We start from the raw sequence: 23,534 nt of genomic DNA, 5'->3' as shown, positions 1-23,534 counted from the left end.
CAGGCTTAATGTTCTAGGAGCCTGTAGGGGAGGGTAAAGTCGAAGCCGTTAAAGAACAGTGACCACCGGGCCTTGCGGGGGTTGAGTCTCTTGGCTGACCTCAGGTACTCCAAATTGCGGTGGTCAGTCCAGACTATGAACAGCATGGCTGCTCCTTCCAATAGGTGATGCCACTCTTCAAATGACAACTTTAACTACAAGGAGTTCTCGGTCGGCAATGCTGTAATTTCTCTCAGCAGGTGAGAGACGGCGAGAGAAGAAAGAACAGGGATGGACCTTGTTGTCTGGGGACCTCTGGGACAGTACCGCTCAAACCCCTTTGTCGAAGGCATCCACCTCGATGGTCAATTGTCTCTCAGGGTCAGGCATGGTGAAGCATTTCTTAAGCTCCAGGAAGGCAGCTTCGGCTTCAGGGGTCCAACAAAAAGTATGCTTGCTGGAGGTCCGGGCGGTCAGATGGTGCTGTAGTTTCAGATGAACCTCCGGTAAAAATTGGCGAACCCCAAGAAGTGTTGCAGCTCCTTGCGGTTGGTCGCAGGTGGCTAATTGGCTACAGCAGAGGTTTTCTCAGGATCCTTCTCGATCTGTCCCCTGGAGACGACAAAACCAAGGAACTTGACAGAGGAGTGGTGGAACTCACACTTCTCGGCTTTGACAAAGAGTCTCCAGAAGGCAATGGAAGATCTCAGCAGTATCAGTGCCTCCTGAGTCAGGGTTGGTCTCGCTGGGTCAATTCTTGTCCAGATTGTTCTTTCAGGAATCAGAACACTGGACCCTAGAGTGAGACCACAGAAATTAACATTGTAGTCTTTATTAATTTCAGAACAGATCAGACAGGCAGGGGTCAATATTCAGCAAACTGTAGTGACAGAGATCAGGCAGTTTGAAAACGAGAGTCCAGGCAAAGGGTTGGTACACAAGCAAACGGGTTCAGCAGGGATAATTACATTACATTACAGGTGCCAGACGGCATGAAGTGGCAGAACGGAGGGGTCTTGCTGGTGTATAGATTTACATTACATTTACATTTCTGTCATTTGGCAGACGCTTTTAATCCAAAGCGATTTACAAGTGCATAGGTTCTTCCACAAGCTAAAGCATCACATCCATAGCTAGTAAAATACACATGAAGTGCTGTTCTAAACAAAAAATAGTCATTGTAAGTGCAATTTAAAAAAAACATACTTCTTTTTGGGTTGGACAAGAGGGATATCGGAAAGGGGGAGGGGAATCAGGAGGGAGGACTAAGGTACAGTTTCAAAAGGTGTGTTTTCAATCTGCGTCGAAATAGGGGGAAGGATTCTGCTGTCCTCACAGTGGAAGGCAAGTCATTCCACCACTGAGGAACCAGAATGGAAAACAGGCGTGAACGTGCAGCTCGACTGCCAGGTGCTCGTAGTGAGGGAACCATAAGGCGACCAGAGCTGGCAGACCGGAGTGGTCTAGCTGGGGAGTAGGGAGTGATTAAGGATTGGATGTAAGGTGGGGCAGTCCCCTTAGCAGCCTGAAATGCCAACACTAGGGCCTTGAATTGGATGCGTGCGGCAATAGGAAGCCAATAGTGGAGGCCAATGAGGAGTGAGGTGACATGAGCCGACATGAGCCGACCTGGGCTGACTGGTGATCTGGTGGGCTGCAGCATTCTGGACCAGCTGGAGGGTCTTGATGGCACAAGCTGGGAGACCGGCTAGGAGGGAAATGACGAGCGCCTGGACTAGGAGCTGGGTGGCTTTCTCCATCAGGAGATGACGGCTACGGTGAGAGAACCTGCAGGTTCTGGCAGTGGAGGATACATGTGGAGCCAGGGTGAGACAGTTATCAAGAGTCACCCCAAGATTCTTGGCCATATGGGAGGAGAATACTACAAAGTCCTCAACAATCAGTGAGAGGTCGATTGTCGGAGAGGACTTAGCAGGGATGTAGAGAAGCTCAGTCTTGGCAAGGTTACGCTTCAGGTGGTGGGAAGTCATCCACGCAGAGATATCAGCCAGTATAGGTCTTGATAAGTGAATCCAGTATGTGGTCGATGTCACAAGCGAAGGATTGATAAAACAGGGCAGTCCAAACAAAAGGAGAATCCAAAATCACAAACCGAATAGCCAAACACAACGGGTCAAATCAGAACAAAAGGATAAATCCAGAGACGGAGGACTAAAACAAAACAGGAAGAAATAGAGGTCAATCAGAAAATAACACTGGAGAGTATTGTATGGTCACAAAACAGACAGGTTTATATAGAGGAATAATGAGGGGAAATAACAATAAGGTGTGCACGATAACAAGGAAGTGAAAACAGGTGAAATGAATGAATGGGAATGAATGGGGAGACAGACAGACTACGGAAAGCACAGAGGGTAACAATACACAGAAATGCTAACAACTTAGACAAAACCTGGACGCTGAAAAACACAGAACCTGACAAATCATTAATAGTTTGAGTTATTATGGTAAAATTATCAGAGTTTATTCAGAACGCAAGTGGAATATTGTGAAACGCAGATTTTGAAATGGTTTACTTCCTGAAAACACAAGATCAGGGCAACCACTGTTTATATAGATATGATTACCGAAAAACTACATTAAAAGTCAGAGATTATGTCATAATGGTTGGCAAAAGCTGAAAAACACAGGAAATTTGTAAGAAAGAAGCACTTTTTCTCAAAATTTTTAATCAACAACCAAATAGATTATTTTCAGAGGAACGCAGGACTTAAAAGAGAGTTGATTAATTTTTAAATATTAAATATTGTATTGCTATATGGACTTAAAATGAAGTAATTATCCGACATACGACATTCAGCTACGTACTTTATTGATAAAGTGAAGTCATTTCTCTATCATTACAGGTACTCATTAAATAAAGTAAATTCATATTTCCCCCCTGAAATGAAAATGTCTTAGCTGTCCTCTTATATTGACAATTGCCAAATGGCTAAATGAATCCATATTGCATTGTAGATTCTGTAATGATCTTACAGTTTTTTTTACAATCACTTCGACCCTAATCTCACAAGCTTGTACGCAATTTTCCAAAACCTTAGACACAACACTGGTAAGCACTTTTAACACAGCCTGTTCGCCTGTTCAAAACATGTATTGTGCATTCATATCTTTTAATAAATCTTGCAATTCCAGACTCATTTTTCATTAAATACTATAGGAACATTTGTTTAGATCAGCCACACAAAAGAAACCTATAGATTCACTGTTTACAATACTTAATTTCCATATGGTCTTTTTGTGGTTCTAAATAAAGGGAATGGTGGAAACAGTAGAAGAGAGTTGAATCATTGAAAAAAATCCGAATACTTTGAAAAATATATGTATTTTTAACATACTGTGGATTTGTTTCACAGTTTTTTAAATTTGCAAACAAGCATTTTTTGATACTTTTTAGAACTTTAGAACTTTTCACAGTTAACACAAGAGCACTGTATGTGGACCAAACTGAAAGAGTTTTTCATTACTTTTACAAAGACTTTGAGACATGTATGCAGTGGTTTGGTTGTTTGATACATGTTGTGAATGAAATCAACTGACAAGCTGCATGTTGGTGCAGAGAGTTGTATGAAAGTTTTGAAAAAGTGATTTTTTTAGCAATTGTAAAAAAAAAACTGTAATCATAGCAACAAAATTATAGGTACAAAGTGGGAAAAAAACCTGAACTGCAGTAAAAGATACTGTCCCTACCAGGACAACCCCCCCACCTCTAAGATGAGAAAAAAGGCCACCTCTCTGAAGGAGTACCTGTCGTCTGCCATTCCATTGACCACCTCCACCTCCTTTTCCTGCTCCTCTCACTGCTTTATCTCTATTCTAACATGGATCATCTAGTCAGATGATCCAGTCGCTCCATGTTGTTGCTGTGTTGTTGCAGGTGGATACATATCCTTACTCCTGCTCTTAGCACTAGGTAAAATCAATCATCAGTCATTTGACCACCAGCTCAAATGTGCGTGTCAAAAAAGGTTGAAAATCCCTGTGACAAAGGATGGTGATGCAATATTACATTCATGGTAATGTGGTAACATTGATCCTGTTCCAAAATAATTGGAGTGAATCAAATTATTTATTTAGTTTCCATAAAACTATGTTTTAGAAGTAATGTTACAGTTACATATAATTGTGAGTAGTTGGATATATTGGTAGTTAGATGCATTGTAAGGAATGAAAAGACAGTATTTTCAAATGTAATATATTTTTCATTTTGAAATGCTAATACTTTGAAAGTTAAGTCGAATCATTGTGAACAAGTGATTTGGTTCAGTGATCAAATGATTTTTGGTTTATGTATATTGTAACCAAGCAATTAAAAAAAGTGTTTTGAGTTTAGAAAAATGTGCATTTTCATTATCCGTTTTGAGTTTTGTGTCTACAGTTTTGAATAATGGCCTCAAGGTTCTGAAATTAGTGTCAAAGTTATTGTAAAAAACTGTAATATCAAAATCAATGGAAAAAATATGAACCAGCTCATTTCAGCCCAAACGCTTTCCTATCTTTACCATTCATTTGTGATTGAGCAAGGTAATGTTTGTACAGAAAATACCATTTTGAATGTGAATTCATTTTGCCATTCGACTATATTTGAGATAAGAAATCAGCTGATAATTATAATGTTCTAATACTGTTTTTTACAATCGTTTTCACACTTGTCTCAATACCATGTCCACTTTTTCAAAACTCTTCACAGTGTGCTTTTGAAACACGCACCTGAGCACATCTGTTAACCTTTGGTGCAAAATGCACTTCAACCACCAAAACACATATTTCACCCAAAAGTGACTCATGAGCACACTATAGCATATGCTTTCTCCCATGAAACTACTTTGTCACTCAATGTACAATTAACTACAAAACACAAACAAGTTGGAGCATTGCTAAATACATATATTATGTGTTTCCCTTTCCGCTATTTTTGTATCCACACATATTTCAAGCCAAGCAGCTAAATAAACTTTTGATTTGTTGGTTTGCCTCTCACAATAGACATCATGACTCAGTGTGGTAAATTTACAGGAAACTGTAAATTAATTAATGTTTCACTGTATTGGAAACCCAGAATAACAATTTTTTCTGTGTAATGTAAAACAATATGATAAAGAAACAAATCACAAAAGCAACAGTATTCTTCTATTTTGCCATTTGTTCTCACAGTGCAATATACTGTAGTTCAGAAAATAAAATACAATCAATTACTCAAAATACATTAAAATCAATAACAAATACATACCAAATAGCAATATTTTCACTGTATACAGTAATTCACACATATTGTCTGCCTATCAGTATCAGAAGTCTGCTGTTGGCCTGGCCCATCCATTCTGTCCTCTGCATTTGGCCATTGACTTTCATCAGCATCACACTTGTTATATCTTGCCATACACCGAAGAAAAGGTACACTCTCACGCTCACGACTACTGTCTGTTCTGGCTCCACGGTGGTGGAACGAACTCCACAAACTCCCCGAACTGTACAATCTCTCCCCACCTTCAAGCGCAAACTGAAGACGCACCTCTTCAAGCAGCACCTCTCCCCATCCCTCCCTACGTCCCTGTGATCCTTAATTGTTGTCTTTGTGATTTACGTGGTGTTTCAGTATTTTTAGTTGGCTAGGTAAGCAGTATTTGGATAGTTAAGTTTGGTCACTTCTGCTTTGTTGTTTGTTTATTTGTTGTTTAAAAAAAAAAATCTTTGTTGTACGGGTAGCAATTGAAATTGTACTTCCCTCTAGGGTCTTTCAGCGCACTTAGCCCTGGTTATGGGTATGCACTTTGTTGTACGTCGCTCTGGATAAGAGCGTCTGCCAAATGCCAATAATGTTAATGTAATGTAACATATACAGCAGTAATAGTGGAATCTATATTTTCCATATATACATGCACATTTCAATGCAAGCATTACCACTTTTGTAAAGATGGTAACAAGGCTGCAAACAAACAAAAAAACTGAATGAACTGAATAAACTTCCTGCTAAAATCAGAATGATCTGTCTTACGTATTTCAAGCATATAGTTTCATTTGTCTGTGAAAATGCAACATATTTCCATCCACAGTGATCAGAATTTTGTTGGGTTAACAGTTAACTGAAAGTTAACTGTTTTGAACAGAGTATCTAAATGTCTGCAAAATTTGCTGTATTTGTATAGACTCTTGCTGGTGAACACTGACTGAGAGAGATATTCATGAATTTTTAGAAGAAGTGGTGATTGAATGCCTTTAGTATGAAAGCAATGCTAAATATCCATAGTTTAGTTCACACAGTCTATTGATATGATGAATGTGTGAAGTGGACATGGTATTGAGACAAGTGTGAAAATGATTGTAAAAAACTGTAGTAATAATAATAATAATAATAATAATAATAATAATAATAATAATAATGATAATCAAGAAAATTGTATTTACAATTGCATATAGCACTTTTCAAGAACCCAAATACTTTACTAAATCTTGGGAGAAAAGGACAATTATTATGGTGACTAACAATACAATTCTGATTATTTTTATTTATTCTTTATTTACACAGGGAGTAAAACAATTTAAAAGTGAAATCAATCAAATCACAAATTCTACAAAACATGTACAAATGTTTTCTTCTGTGATCTGATTGTACAGTTGTCTGAACATCGATTTTCATTGCTGCAACCATGAGTTCAGATATACACTATGTACTTATGTAATTTGGCAGTGATTACCTCTTTTAGTTTCTTTTACAGAGCATTAATTACTAGAAAGTAACAAGACACTTATCTTATCCTGCTGAAACGGGGATGCACATGGTCTATAACAATGCTTAGGCATGATGTGGCATTCAGATGATGCTGAATTAGTATTAAGGGGCCAAATGTATGCCAAGAAAGCATTCCCCAAACCATTACACCATCAGCAGCAGCCTGCAATGTTGACACAAGGCAGAATGGATTCATAGATTCATAGGTCCATAAATATTGGGACATCAACACAATTCTCATCTTTTTGGCTTTATACACCACCACAATGGATTTTAAATGAAACGAACAAGATGTGCTTTAACTCCAGCTTTAATTTGAGGGTATTTACATCCAAATCAGGTGAACGGTGTAGGAATTACAACAGTTTGTATATGTGCCTCCCACTTTTTAAGGGACCAAAAGTAATGGGACAAACTAACAATCATAAATCAAACTTTCACTTTTTAATACTTGGTTGCAAATCCTTTGCAGTCAATTACAGCCTGAAGTCTGGAACGCATAGACATCACCAGACGCTGGGTTTCATCCCTGGTGATGCTCTGCCAGGCCTCTACTGCAACTGTCTTCAGTTCCTGCTTGTTCTTGGGGCATTTTCCCTTCAGTTTTGTCTTCAGCAAGTGCAATGCATGTTCAATCGGATTCAGGTCAGATGATTTACTTGGCCATTGCATAACATTCCACTTCTTTGCCTTAAAAAACTCATTGGTTGCTTTCGCAGTATGCTTCGGGTGATTGTCCATCTGCACTGTGAAGCGCCGTCCAATGAGTTCTGAAGCATTTGGCTGAATATGAGCAGATAATATTGCCCGAAACACTTCAGAATTCATCCTGCTGCTTTTGTCAGCAGTCACATCATCAATAAATACAAGGGAACCAGTTCCATTGGCAGCCATACATGCCCACGCCTTGACACTACCACCACCATGCTTCACTAATAAGGTGGTATGTTTTGGATCATGAGCAGTTCCTTTCCTTCTCCATACTCTTCTCTTCCCATCATTCTGGTACAAGTTGATCTTCGTCTCATCTGTCCATGGGATGTTGTTCCAGAACTGTAAAGGCTTTTTTAGATGCTGTTTGGCAAACTCTAATCTGGTCTTCCTGTTTTTGAGGCTCACCAATAGTTTACATCTTGTGGTGATCCCCCTGTATTCACTCTGGTGAAGTCTTCTCTTGATTGTTGACTTTGACACACATACACCTACCTCCTGGAGAGTGTTCTTGATCTGGTCAACTGTTGTGAAGGGGTTTTTCTTCACCAGGGAAACGTCGCTCTGGATAAGAGCGTCTGCCAAATGCCAATAATGTAAAAATAATTCTTCTGTCATCCACCACAGTTGTTTTCCGTGGTCATCCGGATCTTTTGGTGTTGCTGAGCTCACCAGTGCGTTCTTTCTTTTTAAGAATGTTCCAAACAGTTGATTTGGCCACACCTAATGTTTTTGCTATCTCTCTGATGGGTTTGTTTTGATTTTTCAGCCTAATGATGGCTTGCTTCACTGATAGTGACGGCTCTTTGGATCTCATATTGAGAGTTGACAGCAACAGATTCCAAATGCGAATAGCGCACTTGAAATTAACTCTAGACCTTTTATCTGCTCCTTGTAAATGAGATAATGAGGGAATAACACACACCTGGCCATGGAACAGCTGAGCAGCCAATTGTCCCATTACTTTTGGTCCCTTAAAAAGTGGGAGACACATATAGAAACTGTTGTAATTCCTACACCGTTCACCTGATTTGGATGTAAATACCCTCAAATTAAAGCTGAAAGTCTGCAGTTAAAGCATATCTTGATTGTTTCATTTCAAATCCATTGTGGTGGTGTATAGAGCCAAAAAGATGAGAATTGTGTTGATGTCCCAATATTTATGGACCTGACTGTACATGTGTGCAAGTGTGTGTGTGTGTGTGTGTGTGTGTGCATTAACATATATCATCTCTCTCTGCAGCAGTATCAGGGCATGTTTCAGTGCGGTAGAGATGACAACTGACAGGGAGCTCTCAGAGGAAGGACAGCCTTCCACTGCTGTCTTTGCTTCACATGGCGTGGACATCACAACCCTGAAAGACCAGGGGGTGCTCAAGGTACGTATCTTCCAGTCCCTTCATCATTCAGCACATACTCAGCCTTCTGTTCTTTATGAATACTCCCCACAGCTTTCACATCATTCAGCACATACTCAGCCTTCTGTTCTTTATGAATACTTCCCACAGCTTTCACATCATTCAGCACATACTCAGCCTTCTGTTCTTTATGAATACTCCCCACAGCTTTCACACCATTCAGCACATACTCAGCCTTCTGTTCTTTATAAATACTCTCCACAGCTTAAAAAAATGTAAAAGTCCAAAAATGATAAATTCTAATACTTTTCTCTTATAAATAGGTTTATTCTGTAATATTTTTCATATAAACAGACTTATTCTGTAATACATTTCTCTCATAAACAAGTTAATTCTGCAATACTCATCTCTTATATGCAGGTTTATTCTGTAACATTTTTTAAATATAAACAAGAATATTCTGTCATACTCTTATAAGCAGGTTTATTCTATAATACTCTTCTCTTATGAACAATTTAATTGTGCTCAGTCAACCTATTCTGTATAAAGGTTAGCCCCTTAAGTACCACCCGTTCTCTTTTCAAATTATATAAAACTGTCATACTTTTATTGGTAAATGTTATGACTGATGTTACTGTCAGAAAATAAAAGTATGACAGTTTTGTGTCATTTCACATAACCTGACATCATCTGTTAGGCCATCTTGTTACAGTTATTATGTCTTGTGTATGACAGTATTATGTCAGTATTACATGAAGCTATTTCAACTGAGTAGTTGTATTACACAGAGCTAGCAGAATGATTGCAACAGCACTATAAATCTGTTCTCCTTTGGGGGTCTGATAAGGGGAACATATATACAATATATACATTTTCCCCAAAATCTAAATGTAATGTTTTGTTCAACTTTCCACATTCTATACAAAAAAAATCTATAGACATAATTCCAGATGCAGCCTAGATCTTGCAGTGAGATCTAAATGTATGTATAAATGATATAAATGTTTCTTAATCCAAAGCGACTTACAAGTGCATAGGTTCTTCCACAAGTGCTGTTCTAAACATACAGTCATCATAAGTGCAATTTTTTTTTTTTTTTTTTTTTTCTGGGGTTAGACAAGAGGGATAGGGATATTGGAAAGAGGGGGGGGGGGGCGTCAAGAGGTAGGACTACGGTACAGTTTGAAAAGGTGTGTTTTTAGTCTGCGTCGAAATAGGGGGAGGGATTCTGCTGTCCTCACAGTGGTAGGCAAGTCATTCCACCACTGAGGAACCAGAACAGAAAACAGGCGTGAACGTGCAGCTTGACCGCCAGGTGCTTGTAGTGAGGGAACCATAAGGCAACCAGAGCTGGCAGACCGGAGTGGTCTAGCTGGGGAGTAGGGAGTGATTCAGTGATATTCATCCTCATATTCATATTTTTCATACCTGCCTAAAACTTTTGTACTGTATATAGTACATTTAACAGTGTCACAAAGATTCTTCATGGAAACAGGAAATGGGCAAAAGGGGAAAAACTTTCAGGCAGTGTCAATAAGAAATTTGAACTAAAAGGCCTTTGTTCCCCTGTGATGCAGGTTGTGAAGCGGCCAGGCATTGACACAGAAAGGCCAATGATTGGGGACAAGTTGTTTGTCCATTACACTGGTAAACTGCTTAATGGGAAGAAGTTTGATTCCAGCTTGGATCGAAAGGAGCCATTCACCTTCAGCCTTGGAAAAGGTATAGCCACTGACTGGCATCATGCAAATGGCTGCATGCTCCAGAAAAAGCTGCCACTACCTGCTTCAAAAGAGCATTAGCTTTACAGCACTTACAGCTTCAGAAAGAGTTTCAGCTTCATCGCCTCTCACTGCTTTAGAAAGAGTTTCAGCTTTAAAGCCAGTCACTGCTTCAGAAGGAGTGTCAGCTTTAAAGCCAGTCACTGCTTCAGAAAGAGTGTCAGCTTTAAAGCCAGTCACTGCTTCAGAAGGAGTGTCAGCTTTACAGCCACCTACTGTTTCAGAAAGAGCATCAGCTTTACTGCCACCTACTGCTTCAGACAGAACATCAGCTTTACTGCACTCACTGCTTCAGACAGAACATCAGCTTTACTACACTCACTGCTTCAGAAAGAGCATCAGCTTTACTGCACTCACTGCTTCAGAAAGATCATCTGCTTTACAGCCACTGCTTCAGAATGGGCATCAGCTTTATAGCACTTACTGCTTCAGAAATAGTGTCAGTTTTACAGGCCATCACTACATCAGAAAGAGCTTCAGCTTCACACGTAAGTTTACAATACTACACCTATGTTTAAAAGCCTGGGATATTGTACAGTGTGTAACTCATCTCTTCCTAATGTACATAGGACAAGTCATCAAAGCCTGGGATGTTGGGTTGTCCACAATGCAGAAAGGAGAAGTCTCCCTGTTCCTCTGCAAGCCGGAATATGCTTATGGAGCAGCAGGGAGCCCCCCCAAAGTCCCCCCAAACTCAACACTACTGTTTGAGGTGTGTAAACCCTAAAGCAGGCCTGCAATTTACTGGATTCATGGATTTTAATTTATTCCACATTTGCTTGGAGCAATCACTTACTGGGTATCATCCATAATCGTCCAAAATCAATGAAAATGTATCTGGGACGGGTACATAAACACCAGAACTGGCCCACATCACCCTTGCCAGAACATCAGCTGCTGAACTGAGAACAAAGTCGGGCCGAGTATGTGCACCGAACACAGATCTGAGCTGAGTGCGCCATTGCTCAACCAAGCTTGTGCCAATACAGCGTCTTACCTGGGTATGCACTGAAATAGTGGCATTTGGGAGACCTACCTGTATGCACTGATATAGGGGTATTTAGTGAAGCTAGCTGTTGCACTGATGGAGGGGCATTTAGCAGAGTTAGCCATATGCACTGATAGAAAAGCATTGAGCAGAGCAAGCTGTTTGCACTGATATAGGGCCATTTAGCAGAGCTAGCTGTTTTCACTGATAGAGGGGCATTTAGCAGAGGTAGATGTTTGCACTGATAGAGGGGCATTTAGCAGAGCTAGCCATATGCACTGATAGAAAAGCATTTAGCAGAGCTTGCTGTTTTCACTGATAGAGGGGCACTCTGTTTGCATTGATATATGGGCATTCAGCAGAGCTAGCTTTATGCACTGATATAGGGGCATCTAGCAGAGCAAACTGTTAGTACTGATATAGGGGCATTTAGTAGAGGTAGTTGTTTACACTGATATAGGGGCATGTAGCAGAGCTAGTTGTTTACAATGATTTAGTCTCATTTAGCATAGTTAGCCTTATGCACTGGTATAGGGGAATTTAGCAGATCTAGCTGTATGCACTGGTATAGGGGAATTTAGCCGATCTAGCCATATGCACTGATAGAGGGGAATTTAGCCGATCTAGCCATATGCACTGATAGAGGGGCATTTAGCAGAGCTAGCTGTTTGGGTTTTAACATTTCTACTATGTAGTGGTCTTTGCTTGCTATCTACTGGAAAAATTATTTTAATAAGCCAATTGAATATTATAATAATTTATATCATATAAAAAAAAACTAAATTCAACATTAAAATTAGTGATGTTAAATTTGCGTAATCCTTATTCATTTGTGTTTAATTGGAGTTGAATATAAATTCTATAAAACGTAAACAAAGGTTGCTATGAGTAGGGCAAACAAGTCATAGCTTTGGCCTTCGCTGCCAATATTTTTAATATTGCGTTTATATTGGTTGCTTTATATGAAGATGTTGGCGCGTGTCATTGGCAGAGAGAGCAGGTTTCTCTGGCCATAGGCCGCATACACCCGGGTGCGACTGTCCAGCTACTGCCTTCTGCCATTCCTGTCCAATTCCAGAACATATTCAGGTGATTTCCATCCTCCGCTTCTTGGGGACTGGCACAGGGTGAGTTTACAACAGCAATATCTTCCCACACTGGGATGTTGAAAAATGGCAGGTTTAATGGCAGATGAAGGGGCAGACAGAGCGTAATCAAAAACAGGCAAAGTTCTAAAACCGGGAGGTCAGTCCAAACAAGGCAGAGGTCCAAAAGCGTGATCCAATGAGAAGAGTCAAAAGAGCAGGCAGGGATCATAAACAAGAAATCCAGAAACAAAACAAAAACCAACAAGAAAAACAAGGACAGAATGCCACAAGGGCAAAGGCTCGGGAACAAGGAGGCTATAACAAGGGGAAAGGAATTCAAGGGCTCGGGACTCAAAAACAGGACAAGATGAACTAGCAAGGTTCAGCTGAAAAGGACAGGTATAAATACACATGGGAATGAGACAAACTAGGCGGGGCGTGGGAGTGAGGGTGGTCTAACAAATAAACATCAGGTGAGACACATGAAAGGGTAATAATACAATAACAAGGGGGAAACGAAAACACGGACTGGAAAGACACATGTAATACAAACAGCTCCGGACTAGGGAATTAAGGAACATAGTGATAGGGGAGAGCAGGTAGCAGGTTGAAGTAGAGGTACAGTTAGTCTGTTAGTTACGTGATTAAATTACCCAAAAATAGTGATTGTTAGTTTGTTAGCTGGATGAACATATAATTAGTGTTAATATAATTAGTACTGTACAAATTCTGTGTTAGTTGGGATTAGTAGATTAGTGCTATCTACAAACATGGAGGAAAAGCAGGAAATAAGAGAAAACAAGACTAAGAAGGAATCATGGAAAACCATAAAATTCTGAAACCACCCCAATAGTGACTCAGGAGAACGAGGGCAAAGACTAATGAATGTAAACAGAAAAGCAGACATGAATATGAAAAATAATACATTTACAAAAATACCAAATAAACTAACAGACAGAAATCTGGTGTGTATAAAGCACGTAGGATGCCGCATCACATTTTATTCCAGTCCTATGTGGCGCATATGTAGTTTATATAGCCTATATCTTAACAAAATTAGTCTAATTAGCAACAAACTATGTTCAGATGTTAGTATGGCACATCGGCTACCTATCACAAGCTCCAACAGCAGCGCTGACAGCATATCCAAATAGCATATCTTTCAATGTTGTCTTTAAGCAGCCAGTTGTGTGGGTCATAGACCAGGACAATCAGCTTTTCATCTTTTCTCAGCTATTTCTTTGAATTGCCTGAAATTGAATTCCATGGACCTAGGGGTGTCAATTTATGCGAATCATAAGATCTGTGCACACGCTTTTTGTTCACAATTCGATTGACATTCATCAACATGTACATGTACATGTCTACATGTGTTTGATAAATCTGGCGGCTCCGATCACACATACATTTACACATGACTTTAAGGAAATATTGATAAATGTGTGTAAATAAAAAAGAATCTGTTTCTATGTTTAGAAATACATAGAGATGGAGTCCTAGGAGCGCCCATGTGTCAGTGTTTAAATATACACTCAGTGAGCACTTTATTAGGTAGACCTGCACACCAGCTTGTTAATGCAAATATTTAATCAGACAATCATATGTTAGCAACTAAGTGCATAAAGGCATGCAGACATGGTCAAGAGGTTCAGCTCTTTTTCAGACCAGATGTCTAAATGGGGAAGAAATGTGACTTTGACCATGATTTGATTGTTGTGCCAGACAGGGTGGATTGAATATCTCAGAAACTGCTGATCTCCTGAAATTTTCATGCACAACACTATCTAAAGTTTGCAGAGAATATTGTGAAAAACAAAAAACTGCTAGTGAGCAGCAGTTTTGCACTTAATCCTTAATTCACAATTGTCTGTCAATTCATGGCAGGATCATTTCAGTGGAGCAGATAGCTGATTTGCGGATGACTTTTGCCACACCCCTGCCACACCCCTGCCTTACCACAGCCAAAATCCAGCCTTACACCACTGTATGCTTTTTCAGGTTGAACTTCTCAATTTCAAAGGGGAGGTCCTGACAGAAGATGGTGGTATCCTGAGAAGAATTAAAGTTAAGGGGGATGGCTTCAGTAACCCAAACGAAGGTGCAAGTGTCAATGGTAAGATGGGTGGGTGTGGACCTGCTTTTAGCTTATTCATTTTAGTCTGGCTCTCAGAGACAAAACATCATTCATCTGGACTCTGCATTCTGTGTGAATCCTAAATTGCTTGGCCTCAAAAAAATATTATTAATCTGCTCTTTACTGCATTTCTTCATTTAAGAAATATCACACAAGAGGCAGTGCTGTTGTACTGTATATCTTCATGGCAGTGATTTGACAATATACAGTACAACAGCATGACCTCGAGTGTGATATTGCTTTTATACAACAGTTTTACAGACAAGGCTATTTATCAAGTAATGGGAATTTGAGAAAAAAAATTCAATGATAGATTGCCTTTTTTAGATGTACTTTTTTTGATCAACAAAAAATAATTCCTTCAGAATACCATTAGCTACTGTATAGTAACTGCTTTGGGTTGCCAGCAAGCTTGAGAAAAACATGCAAAGATCGACTAGTTAGCATTTGTTTATTGAGTTACCTAGTAACGCAAGAAGATTACAGTAGCTAAGAGAATTCTGTAAACAATGTGGATTGATCTGGGATGGTGATGAGGTGTGATGTTGTCCTGTATATGTGACCTGCTCTACCAGAAGCAGTCATATTGGCCATAAAACAAGTTTTAGAAACAAATGAAAGAGGATAATATTAGCTTTCTAACGATACCAAAGTTATCTACTATCTACTCCAGAGGGAGTCGTGTCCAATTTCATTTTGAGTGCCACCAAGCCATGTTTATCAGGAAAAGTTTTGTCGCAAGCGTCATATGCGGCTGGTACACTACTGACACTGGGCTAAAGAAATTCCAGGACAAATGTAAGCAAATACATTAGCATGTAGCCATGAATGCAGCTGATTTGTGACTGGTGGCGCAGGTGGCAAGCTGGCTAGCCTCCAAACAATGCACAACTCCGATGTTAGTTTCACTTTGACATCTTGTCTTTAAAAACTTAAAAACAATATTTTTTTCTCTGAATTTGGCATTTAGACATGCAGATTATTTAAGCCAAGATATTGTTCTACTTTCTTGTCTCCAGACCGCCAGATGGCGCTTTAGACTGTGTGAAACCCCTTGCGCTAGCCGCATCTATGCCGAGAACTAATGCCGAAGTTGTCACCTCGTGACGTATGACGTGCCCCAGATGATAAAACAGTACTACGCACGTCAGACTTTGCCTTTCGCTTTCTCACTGTTACTGAGAACAGACTCCTACAAAGAGCTACTGTGGTTGCAAAACAGCTAAATTTCAGAGTATATCTCCAACAGCTGGCTTCCACAGCCTTTTCTTTTCACAGCGTACTATTCTGCTGACTCTATAGGAAAACTTACCATTGGATTTTTTAAAAGGTAAGTTATCTCGAGTGCTGCAGACCCACCACACCGGTCTAGAACTAACTAACTATTGTGAGGTAACGTGTGAATCGTGCGGTGCCCACACCCTGGCATCGTTACACCATGTAAACACCTCATTCTACTCTGTGTGTGCTAGCGCCCAGTCCCCGGTGCAGCACAACACAATAAAGCAAAACATTAACCGACAGGTGAGTACCGCTTTAGTGCTGTATTTTGTCGTACCCAAGAAAGATGGTGTGCTGCGACCAATATTGGATAATCGTAAGTGCATTCAAAAGTAAAATTTTTAAATGAAATTGCAAATCTTGTAAGCTCATTGTGAAATAAAGACCACCCACCATATTTTAAAATTCATTGGATCTATTCCTACATAAGTAGTATCACATGCAGTACCATGTAATTCCAATGGAGGGAAGAAGGGTGAAACTGATTTAGGATTTAAATATGGCGGACCAGATGCAACCGAAAAGGGAATCTTCAAGTTACCACCAGAACCTGTGATAACCACTAATATAGTCTAGGGTTCTACCCAATATAATCTAGGGGAACCACTAGAGGAGAAAGGGGAAAACAGGACAAAACTCCCCGGCGAAATGCTAACTAAAACAGCACCAAAAACTTTGTACAAGAGTCTACTTTGACTTAATAGATGAAAGAAAGTAATAAAGAAAACCTGATGCGGTTACCCGAATGGTCGAACCTCGGAGAAACAATGTGGCTTCCGTCCTGGTTGTGGAACAGTGGACCAGCTCTTTACCTTGGGGTTGCTGGCAGGGTCATGGGAGTTTGCCCATCCAGTCCACATGTGCTTTGTGGACTTGGAGAAGGCTTTTGACCGTGTCCGGGGAACCCTGTGGGGGGTACTCAGGGAATATAGGGTACCAGAGCCGTTTTTCACAAGCCATCCGGTCCCTGTATAACCAAAGTGAGAGCTGTGTCCGCATCCTTGGCACAAAGTGAAGCACCTATTCAGTGGGTGTGGGACTCCGCCAAGGTTGCCCCTTGTCACTGGTCCGGTTTGTGATATTCATGGACAGGATCTCAAGGCGCAGCCGAAGTGAGGAGAGTGTCCGGTTTGGTGACCTCAGAATTGCGTCTCTGCTTTTTGCAGATGACGTGGTTCTGCTGGCTTCATCTGACCGTGACCTTCAGCACGCACTGGAGCGGTTTGCAGCCTAGTGTGAAGCACCTCCAAGTCTGAGGCCATGGTTCTCTGCTGGAAAACAGTGGATTGCTCCCTCCGGGTTGGGAACAAGCCACTGCTCCAAGTGAAGGAGTTCAAGTATCTTGGGATCTTGTTCACGAGTGAGGGTAGAAGGGAGCGTGAGATTGACAGGCGGATTGGTGCAGCATCAGCAGTAATGCGGGCATTGCACCAGACCGGAAGCTCTCTATTTACCGGTCGATTTACTTCCCAACCCTCACCTATGGTCACAAGCTTTGGGTAGTGACCAAAAGAACAAGATTGCGGATACAAGCGGCTGAAATTAGCTTCCTCCATAGGGTGGCTGGGCTCAGCCTTAGAGAGGGTGAGGAGCTTGGACATCCAAAGGGAGCTTGGAGTAGAGCTGCTGCTCCTTCATGTCAAAATTGAGCCAATTGAGGTGGTTCGGGCATCTGATCAGGATGCCTCCCGGGCGCCTCCCTTTGGAGGTTTTCCGGGCACCTCCAACTGGGCGGAGACCCCAAAGTAGACCCAGAACCCGCTGGAGAGATTATATATCTCTCCTGGCCTGGGAACGCCTCGGGATCCCCCAGGAGGAGCTGGAATGCGTTGCTGGGGAGAGGGACGGCTGGAATACCCAGCTTAGCCTACTGCCACCACGTCCCAACTCTGGATAAGCGGGTTGGCAGCAGTCTGCATGCATGAGCCCGAAAAATGATCCTGAAAAACTCTGACAGGTGGTCTTTATTTTTTTAAAGATTAAAAATTCTACATGTGAAACTGGCCGTCGTGACTTCCGACTGATTATGATGGAGCTGGTCACGTATTGGAACTAATGTATCGGCCTCGTCCAATCAAATTACTTGACCGAAGATAACTGTAAATTACCATATCGATTGTAATTCCCTCTGCTATAATGCTATGTGATGTCATAAATATTCAGCTGCTGGTGATATAAGTGGCTTGCTCTCTGCAAATGTGTATGATTGGGTCCCACTCTGCCTATGTGTGACTTATGGCTGTGGTGTGGAAAAAAGTAACTGGCTGACAGTACGTTTCTGAGGAGACCTGTGAGTTAGGGTTACTTTACTATACTATACTTTGGTCGTATATGAGCATGCTTGTACAGAGTTTGTGAAATTTGGGTAGGCTTGTTGATGTCAAATAAAAATATTAACATGGTACAGGGTGCAGTATGATTGGACAGTGTGTTCAAGCTGCTGTGTGATTGGACAATGTTAAACATACAGTGTCCTGTGTGATTGGGCACTGTGTTCATGCTGTTGTGTCATTGAACAGTGCATCTCCAGGGAAGCTGTGGGGGCAGGGTGTTTGACTCACGGGACCTGCGTTTCGTGGTGGGGGAGGCAGAGGACATGGACGTTCCCCTGGGGGTGGACAGAGCCATGGATAAGATGCAGAAGGGAGAATGCTGCCAACTTCACCTCAAACCCAAGTCAGTGTGTGTGTGTGTGTGTGTGTGTGTGAGTGTGTGTGTGTGTGTGTGTGAGTATGAGTGTGTGTGTGTGTGTGTGTGTGAGTGCGTGTGCGTGAGTGTGAGCGTGTGCGTGTGCGAGTGTGTGTGCGTGTGCGTGAGTGTGTGTGTGTGTGTGTGTGAGTGTGTGTGTGTGTATATGTTTGCGCATGTGTGTGGATTTGTGCAGGGCCGGGGAAGACAATCAAGCTCTGTGGGCAAAATTTGCCGACATTCACATTTTTAAGATAAAAAATTGCCAATTTATCACATATTGAGCCCTATTTTTGACTTATTACAGGTGTGATTAATTAATACTGTTGACTCACCGTTTCTTACTTTGGCTGCTGTAAACTCTTTAATTATTTTGCCAATTTGCAACAATGAAAATTTTCCCCAATCCTTTCAAACAACCAAAATTGTCAATCACAGATAGTACAAGTACCCCTCTCCTGATGCTACAGTTACCACCACAGTTAACAGTAAGCTCAGGGCAACACTAAGATTTGGGTACAAATCCAAAACATCCGGTCGATGTAGCCGACCTAAGCATGTGAATGGGTGAATCGCTGGGAGAGCTCTGAACAGCTGCTTTTATCTCCAAGCTCAGATCATCTGCATATACTGCTTATATTCCCTTCTGGTAGTATGATGGGCCATCATCTGAATTTACCTGGACATACATTGCCCGGGCGGCACGGATGGTGCAGTGGGTAGCACTGCCGCCTCACAGCAAGGAGGTCCTGGGTTCGAATCCCCGTCGGCCGGGGCCTCTCTGTGCGGAGTTTGCATGTTCTCCCCGTGTCTGCGTGGGTTTCCTCCGGGTACTCCGGTTTCCTCCCACAGTCCAAAGACATGCAGGTTAGGCTGATTGGAGAGTCAAAATTGCCCATAGGTATGAGTGTGTGCGTGAATGGTGTGTGTGCCCTGCGATGGACTGGCGACCTGTCCAGGGTGTATTCCTGCCTTTCGCCCAATGTATGCTGGGATAGGCTCCAGCCCCCCTGCGACCCTGTTCAGGATAAGCCGGTTAGGATAATGGATGGATGGATGGATACATTGCCCTTTTTTCACTGACAAACACCACAGACTCATTCTTTGTTTCTGTGTCTTTAGCTGCTAGAGCTAAGCTAGACTAAGGTCTTTATGTTCTGAACCTAGGCTAGTCACTGCTGCACTAGAGCTAGCTAGACTAAGGTCTTTATATTCTGAAGCTAGGCTAGTCACTGCTGCACTAGAGCTAGCTAGACTAAGGTCTTTATGTTCTGAACCTAGGCTAGTCACTGCTGCACTAGAGCTAGCTAGACTAAGGTCTTTATATTCTGAAGCTAGGCTAGTCACTGCTGCACTAGAGCTAAGCTAGACTAAGGTCTTTATGTTCTGAAGCTAGGCTAGTCACTGCTGCACTAGAGCAAGCTAGACTAAGGTCTTTATGTTCTGAAGCTAGGCTAGTCACTGCTGCACTAGAGCAAGCTAGACTAAGGTCTTTATGTTCTGAAGCTAGGCTAGTCACTGCTGCAATAGAGCTAGCTAGACTAAGGTCTTTATATTCTGAAGCTGGGGTAGTCACTGCTGCACTAGAGCTAGCTAGACTAAGGTCTTTATGTTCTGAAGCTAGGCTAGTCACTGCTGCACTAGAGCTAGCTAGACTAAGGTCTTTATGTTCTGAAGCTAGGCTAGTCACTGCTGCACTAGAGCAAGCTAGACTAAGGTCTTTATGTTCTGAAGCTAGGCTAGTCACTGCTGCAATAGAGCTAGCTAGACTAAGGTCTTTATATTCTGAAGCTGGGGTAGTCACTGCTGCACTAGAGCTAGCTAGACTAAGGTCTTTATGTTCTGAAGCTAGGCTAGTCACTGCTGCACTAGAGCTAAGCTAGACTAAGGTCTTTATGTTCTGAACCTAGGCTAGACACTGCTGCACTAGAGCTAGCTAGACTAAGGTCTTTATGTTCTGAACCTAGGCTAGACACTGCTGCACTAGAGCTAAGCTAGACTAAGGTCTTTATGTTCTGAAGCTAGGCTAGTCACTGCTGCACTAGAGCTAAGCTAGACTAAGGTCTTTATGTTCTGAAGCTAGGCTGGACGCTGCTGCACTAGAGCAAGCTAGACTAAGGTATTTATGTTCTGAAGCGAGGCTAGTCACTGCTGAACTAGAGCTAGCTAGACTAAGGTTTTTATGTTCTGAATCTAGGCTAGACTATGGTTAGCTTCTTGAGCAGTATCGGAACCTTTCGGGTTTGTTTTTATTTTGGACAGTTTCCCAAGCTTTTCCACTTTGCCTGTGCATGCTTTCTATATTCAGCACCACATGGCTTTTAATGTCTCATTGTGAAGACTGTTACCACTGCTCAGAGTATGAAAATGTTTATAAAATTCCCTTGCTCTTGCCAAAGCTATAAATAATTCAATGATCATTCTCTTAATTTTATGTCATGGTGTAGCTCCCCCTAGTGGTCTGCCCAGTTTGCCCAGCGCTTCCACTGGCCCTGGATTTGTGTCACTGTGAGTGAGTGAGTGTATTTGTGTGTGTGTTTGCATTTGTGTGTGTGTGTGTCTGTGTGAGAGTGTGTGTATGTCTGTGTGAGTGAGACTGTGTGTGTCTGTGTGCGTAAGTTTGTTTTATACATTGCATATTCCAGTAATCCCATGTAATATAGAACGCAGTTGTGATATGTAAGCATTACACTTCTACACTAGTCTACTCTTTGATAAAAATGGTCTCATTGTATAGTTTCAATGTAAAGATTTCAGCATTAAACTTGTGTAAATGCTTTTCTGTAAACATTGCTGTCCTCAGTCAGCCATGTGGGTTAAGGGTATTTGTGAAACATTTTCAGGTATGGTTTTGGGAGGGAAGGAAAGCCTGAGTTTGGTGTTGGGCCAAACGCAGAGCTGATATATGAAGTGACGCTCAAGGACTTTGAGAGGGTGAGATGCTTTTTTTAATGTTTTTCTTTTCTCATGTAAACATGTGATTATGGAGGTGACTCACTCACACACCCTTTTAGTCCAAAGATCCTTGGGAAATGGATGTGAAGGAGAAGCTGGATTTAGCCATGAAGATACGGCAGAAGGGAACCCAGTATTTCAAGGTATGAGATCACAAAAATGCACTGCACTGCAAACACACCATACTCTCCAGAACCCTGCAAAAACACTATAATCTTAATCCCATTTTATGGTTAAGTAATAGTTGGCTGCAATCAATATTCTGTGTGGGATTTGATTGTAGTGAAGTGTGGTAATGTTATAGTGATAGGATAATGTGTGGGACTGGATTGTAGTGTAATGTAATGTTCTAGTCATAGGGTAATGTGTGGGAATGGATTTTAGTGTAATCTAATGCTGTGGTCACCTGATATGCAGGCAGGGCGATATCCCCAGGCAGTCATCCAGTACCAACGTATCGTGACCCTGCTAGAGATGGAGTGTGGTCTCAAACCGGAGCAGCAGCAGTCAGTCCACGACTTGCTCCTGGTGGCAGAGCTCAACCTGGCCCTCTGCCACCTACGGCTGCGAGAGTACTCACAGGCTGTGGAAAACTGCAACAAGGTACAAGTCCTAAAAGTGCCACGAGATACAGCTGCTAAAACCAACAAGGGAACAGCGGCTAAAACTACCAACAGGGTACAGCTGCTAAACTGCAACAGGGATATAATTCCTAAAACTGTAACAGGATGCAGCAGCAAAAACTAAAACTGCAACAGAGTACAGCTACGAACACCGAGACAACCCAATAAATATCTTTCAAGACCATTTTGGAATATGACAAATTAGTTATTTGTTTGTGAGGCAACAGGCACAGAAGTACCATGTGTACACATACAAAGTTCCTGGTAGTTTGCCCCAATAATTATCATTTAGTCATAAAATTTATGATAATGTTTAGAGTGTTAAACATGGGCAGAGATTTTTACTTAGTGGTACTAACATTCCTGATAACATAAACTTTAGCTTCCTTTTAACATAAACAAAGCACAACACATTAAAGATGCCATAGAGAGTGTCAAGGCTTTATTTTAAATTGGAAACATTTTTCGATGTTGTGCGTATTTACATCTATATCAAGTGAACCATAAGAGGAACAACTACCTTTTTTAATACAGTTCCCCAAATTTTATGGGACCAAAACTAATTGGACAATTGGATTTTCTTGGCCATATCACTGTATCACTTGTTCATGCAGATGAAAGTTAAGAAAAGATCTAGAGAATATTCTAGGTGTGGCATTTGCATTTGGAGTTTGTTGCTGTTGTCTCGCAGCATAAGGGTCAAATAAGTGTAGATTTCTGAATAAATCGATCAGACACATAGCCAAAACATTGTGCAGTGCAGATCATCTTAATTGATATAAATAATGAGTTAATTAACTGTTTGGTGCATTGTTAAGAAGCAAGAACACGCTCTTGAGCTCAGCAATGGCAAACAACCCTGTAGACCACGTAGGACTACTGTAGGATGGCCAAAGAATACTTTCAGTTGTGAAGAAAACCCCTTTTTGACTGTTAAACAGATCAAGAACACTCCAGCATGTAGGAATAAAGGGGCCAAAGACTATCATAAAGAGAATACGACCTCAGTGGTATCGCAAAAAAACACCAATAAGCCACCAAACCACCAAAAGGTGGATATGGATACAAAGTAAAGCTCAGTCTACACTTTAACCTCATATTCATTGTTTCATTTCAAATCCAGCATGCTGTAGTACAGAGCCAAAGCAACAAAGAATATGTCACTGTCCAAAATCCAAATACATATAGACTGCACTA

At 41.3% G+C, this 23,534-nt stretch overlaps 1 protein-coding gene across 1 annotated transcript in view; it reads left to right on the top strand.

The window, feature by feature from the left end:
- The window catches only part of fkbp5 (FKBP prolyl isomerase 5), a 44,238-nt gene that overhangs the window by 15,501 nt on the left and 5,203 nt on the right, over nucleotides 1-23,534 (top strand). The window contains exons 2-9 of the mRNA XM_061256968.1: nucleotides 8,685-8,820; nucleotides 10,377-10,521; nucleotides 11,150-11,292; nucleotides 14,655-14,769; nucleotides 18,591-18,747; nucleotides 21,603-21,693; nucleotides 21,774-21,857; nucleotides 22,132-22,317. Of these exons, the coding sequence (XP_061112952.1) occupies nucleotides 8,716-8,820; nucleotides 10,377-10,521; nucleotides 11,150-11,292; nucleotides 14,655-14,769; nucleotides 18,591-18,747; nucleotides 21,603-21,693; nucleotides 21,774-21,857; nucleotides 22,132-22,317 (1,026 nt within the window). The 5' untranslated portion in view covers nucleotides 8,685-8,715. The remainder of the gene's footprint in view (nucleotides 1-8,684; nucleotides 8,821-10,376; nucleotides 10,522-11,149; nucleotides 11,293-14,654; nucleotides 14,770-18,590; nucleotides 18,748-21,602; nucleotides 21,694-21,773; nucleotides 21,858-22,131; nucleotides 22,318-23,534) is intronic.

This window comes from Conger conger, chromosome 10 (genome assembly GCF_963514075.1).
Source record: "Conger conger chromosome 10, fConCon1.1, whole genome shotgun sequence".
In the NCBI taxonomy this organism is placed as follows: domain Eukaryota; kingdom Metazoa; phylum Chordata; class Actinopteri; order Anguilliformes; family Congridae; genus Conger; species Conger conger.
Note: the sequence above shows the minus strand (reverse complement) of the source record. Positions and strands in the feature narration are given on the sequence as shown.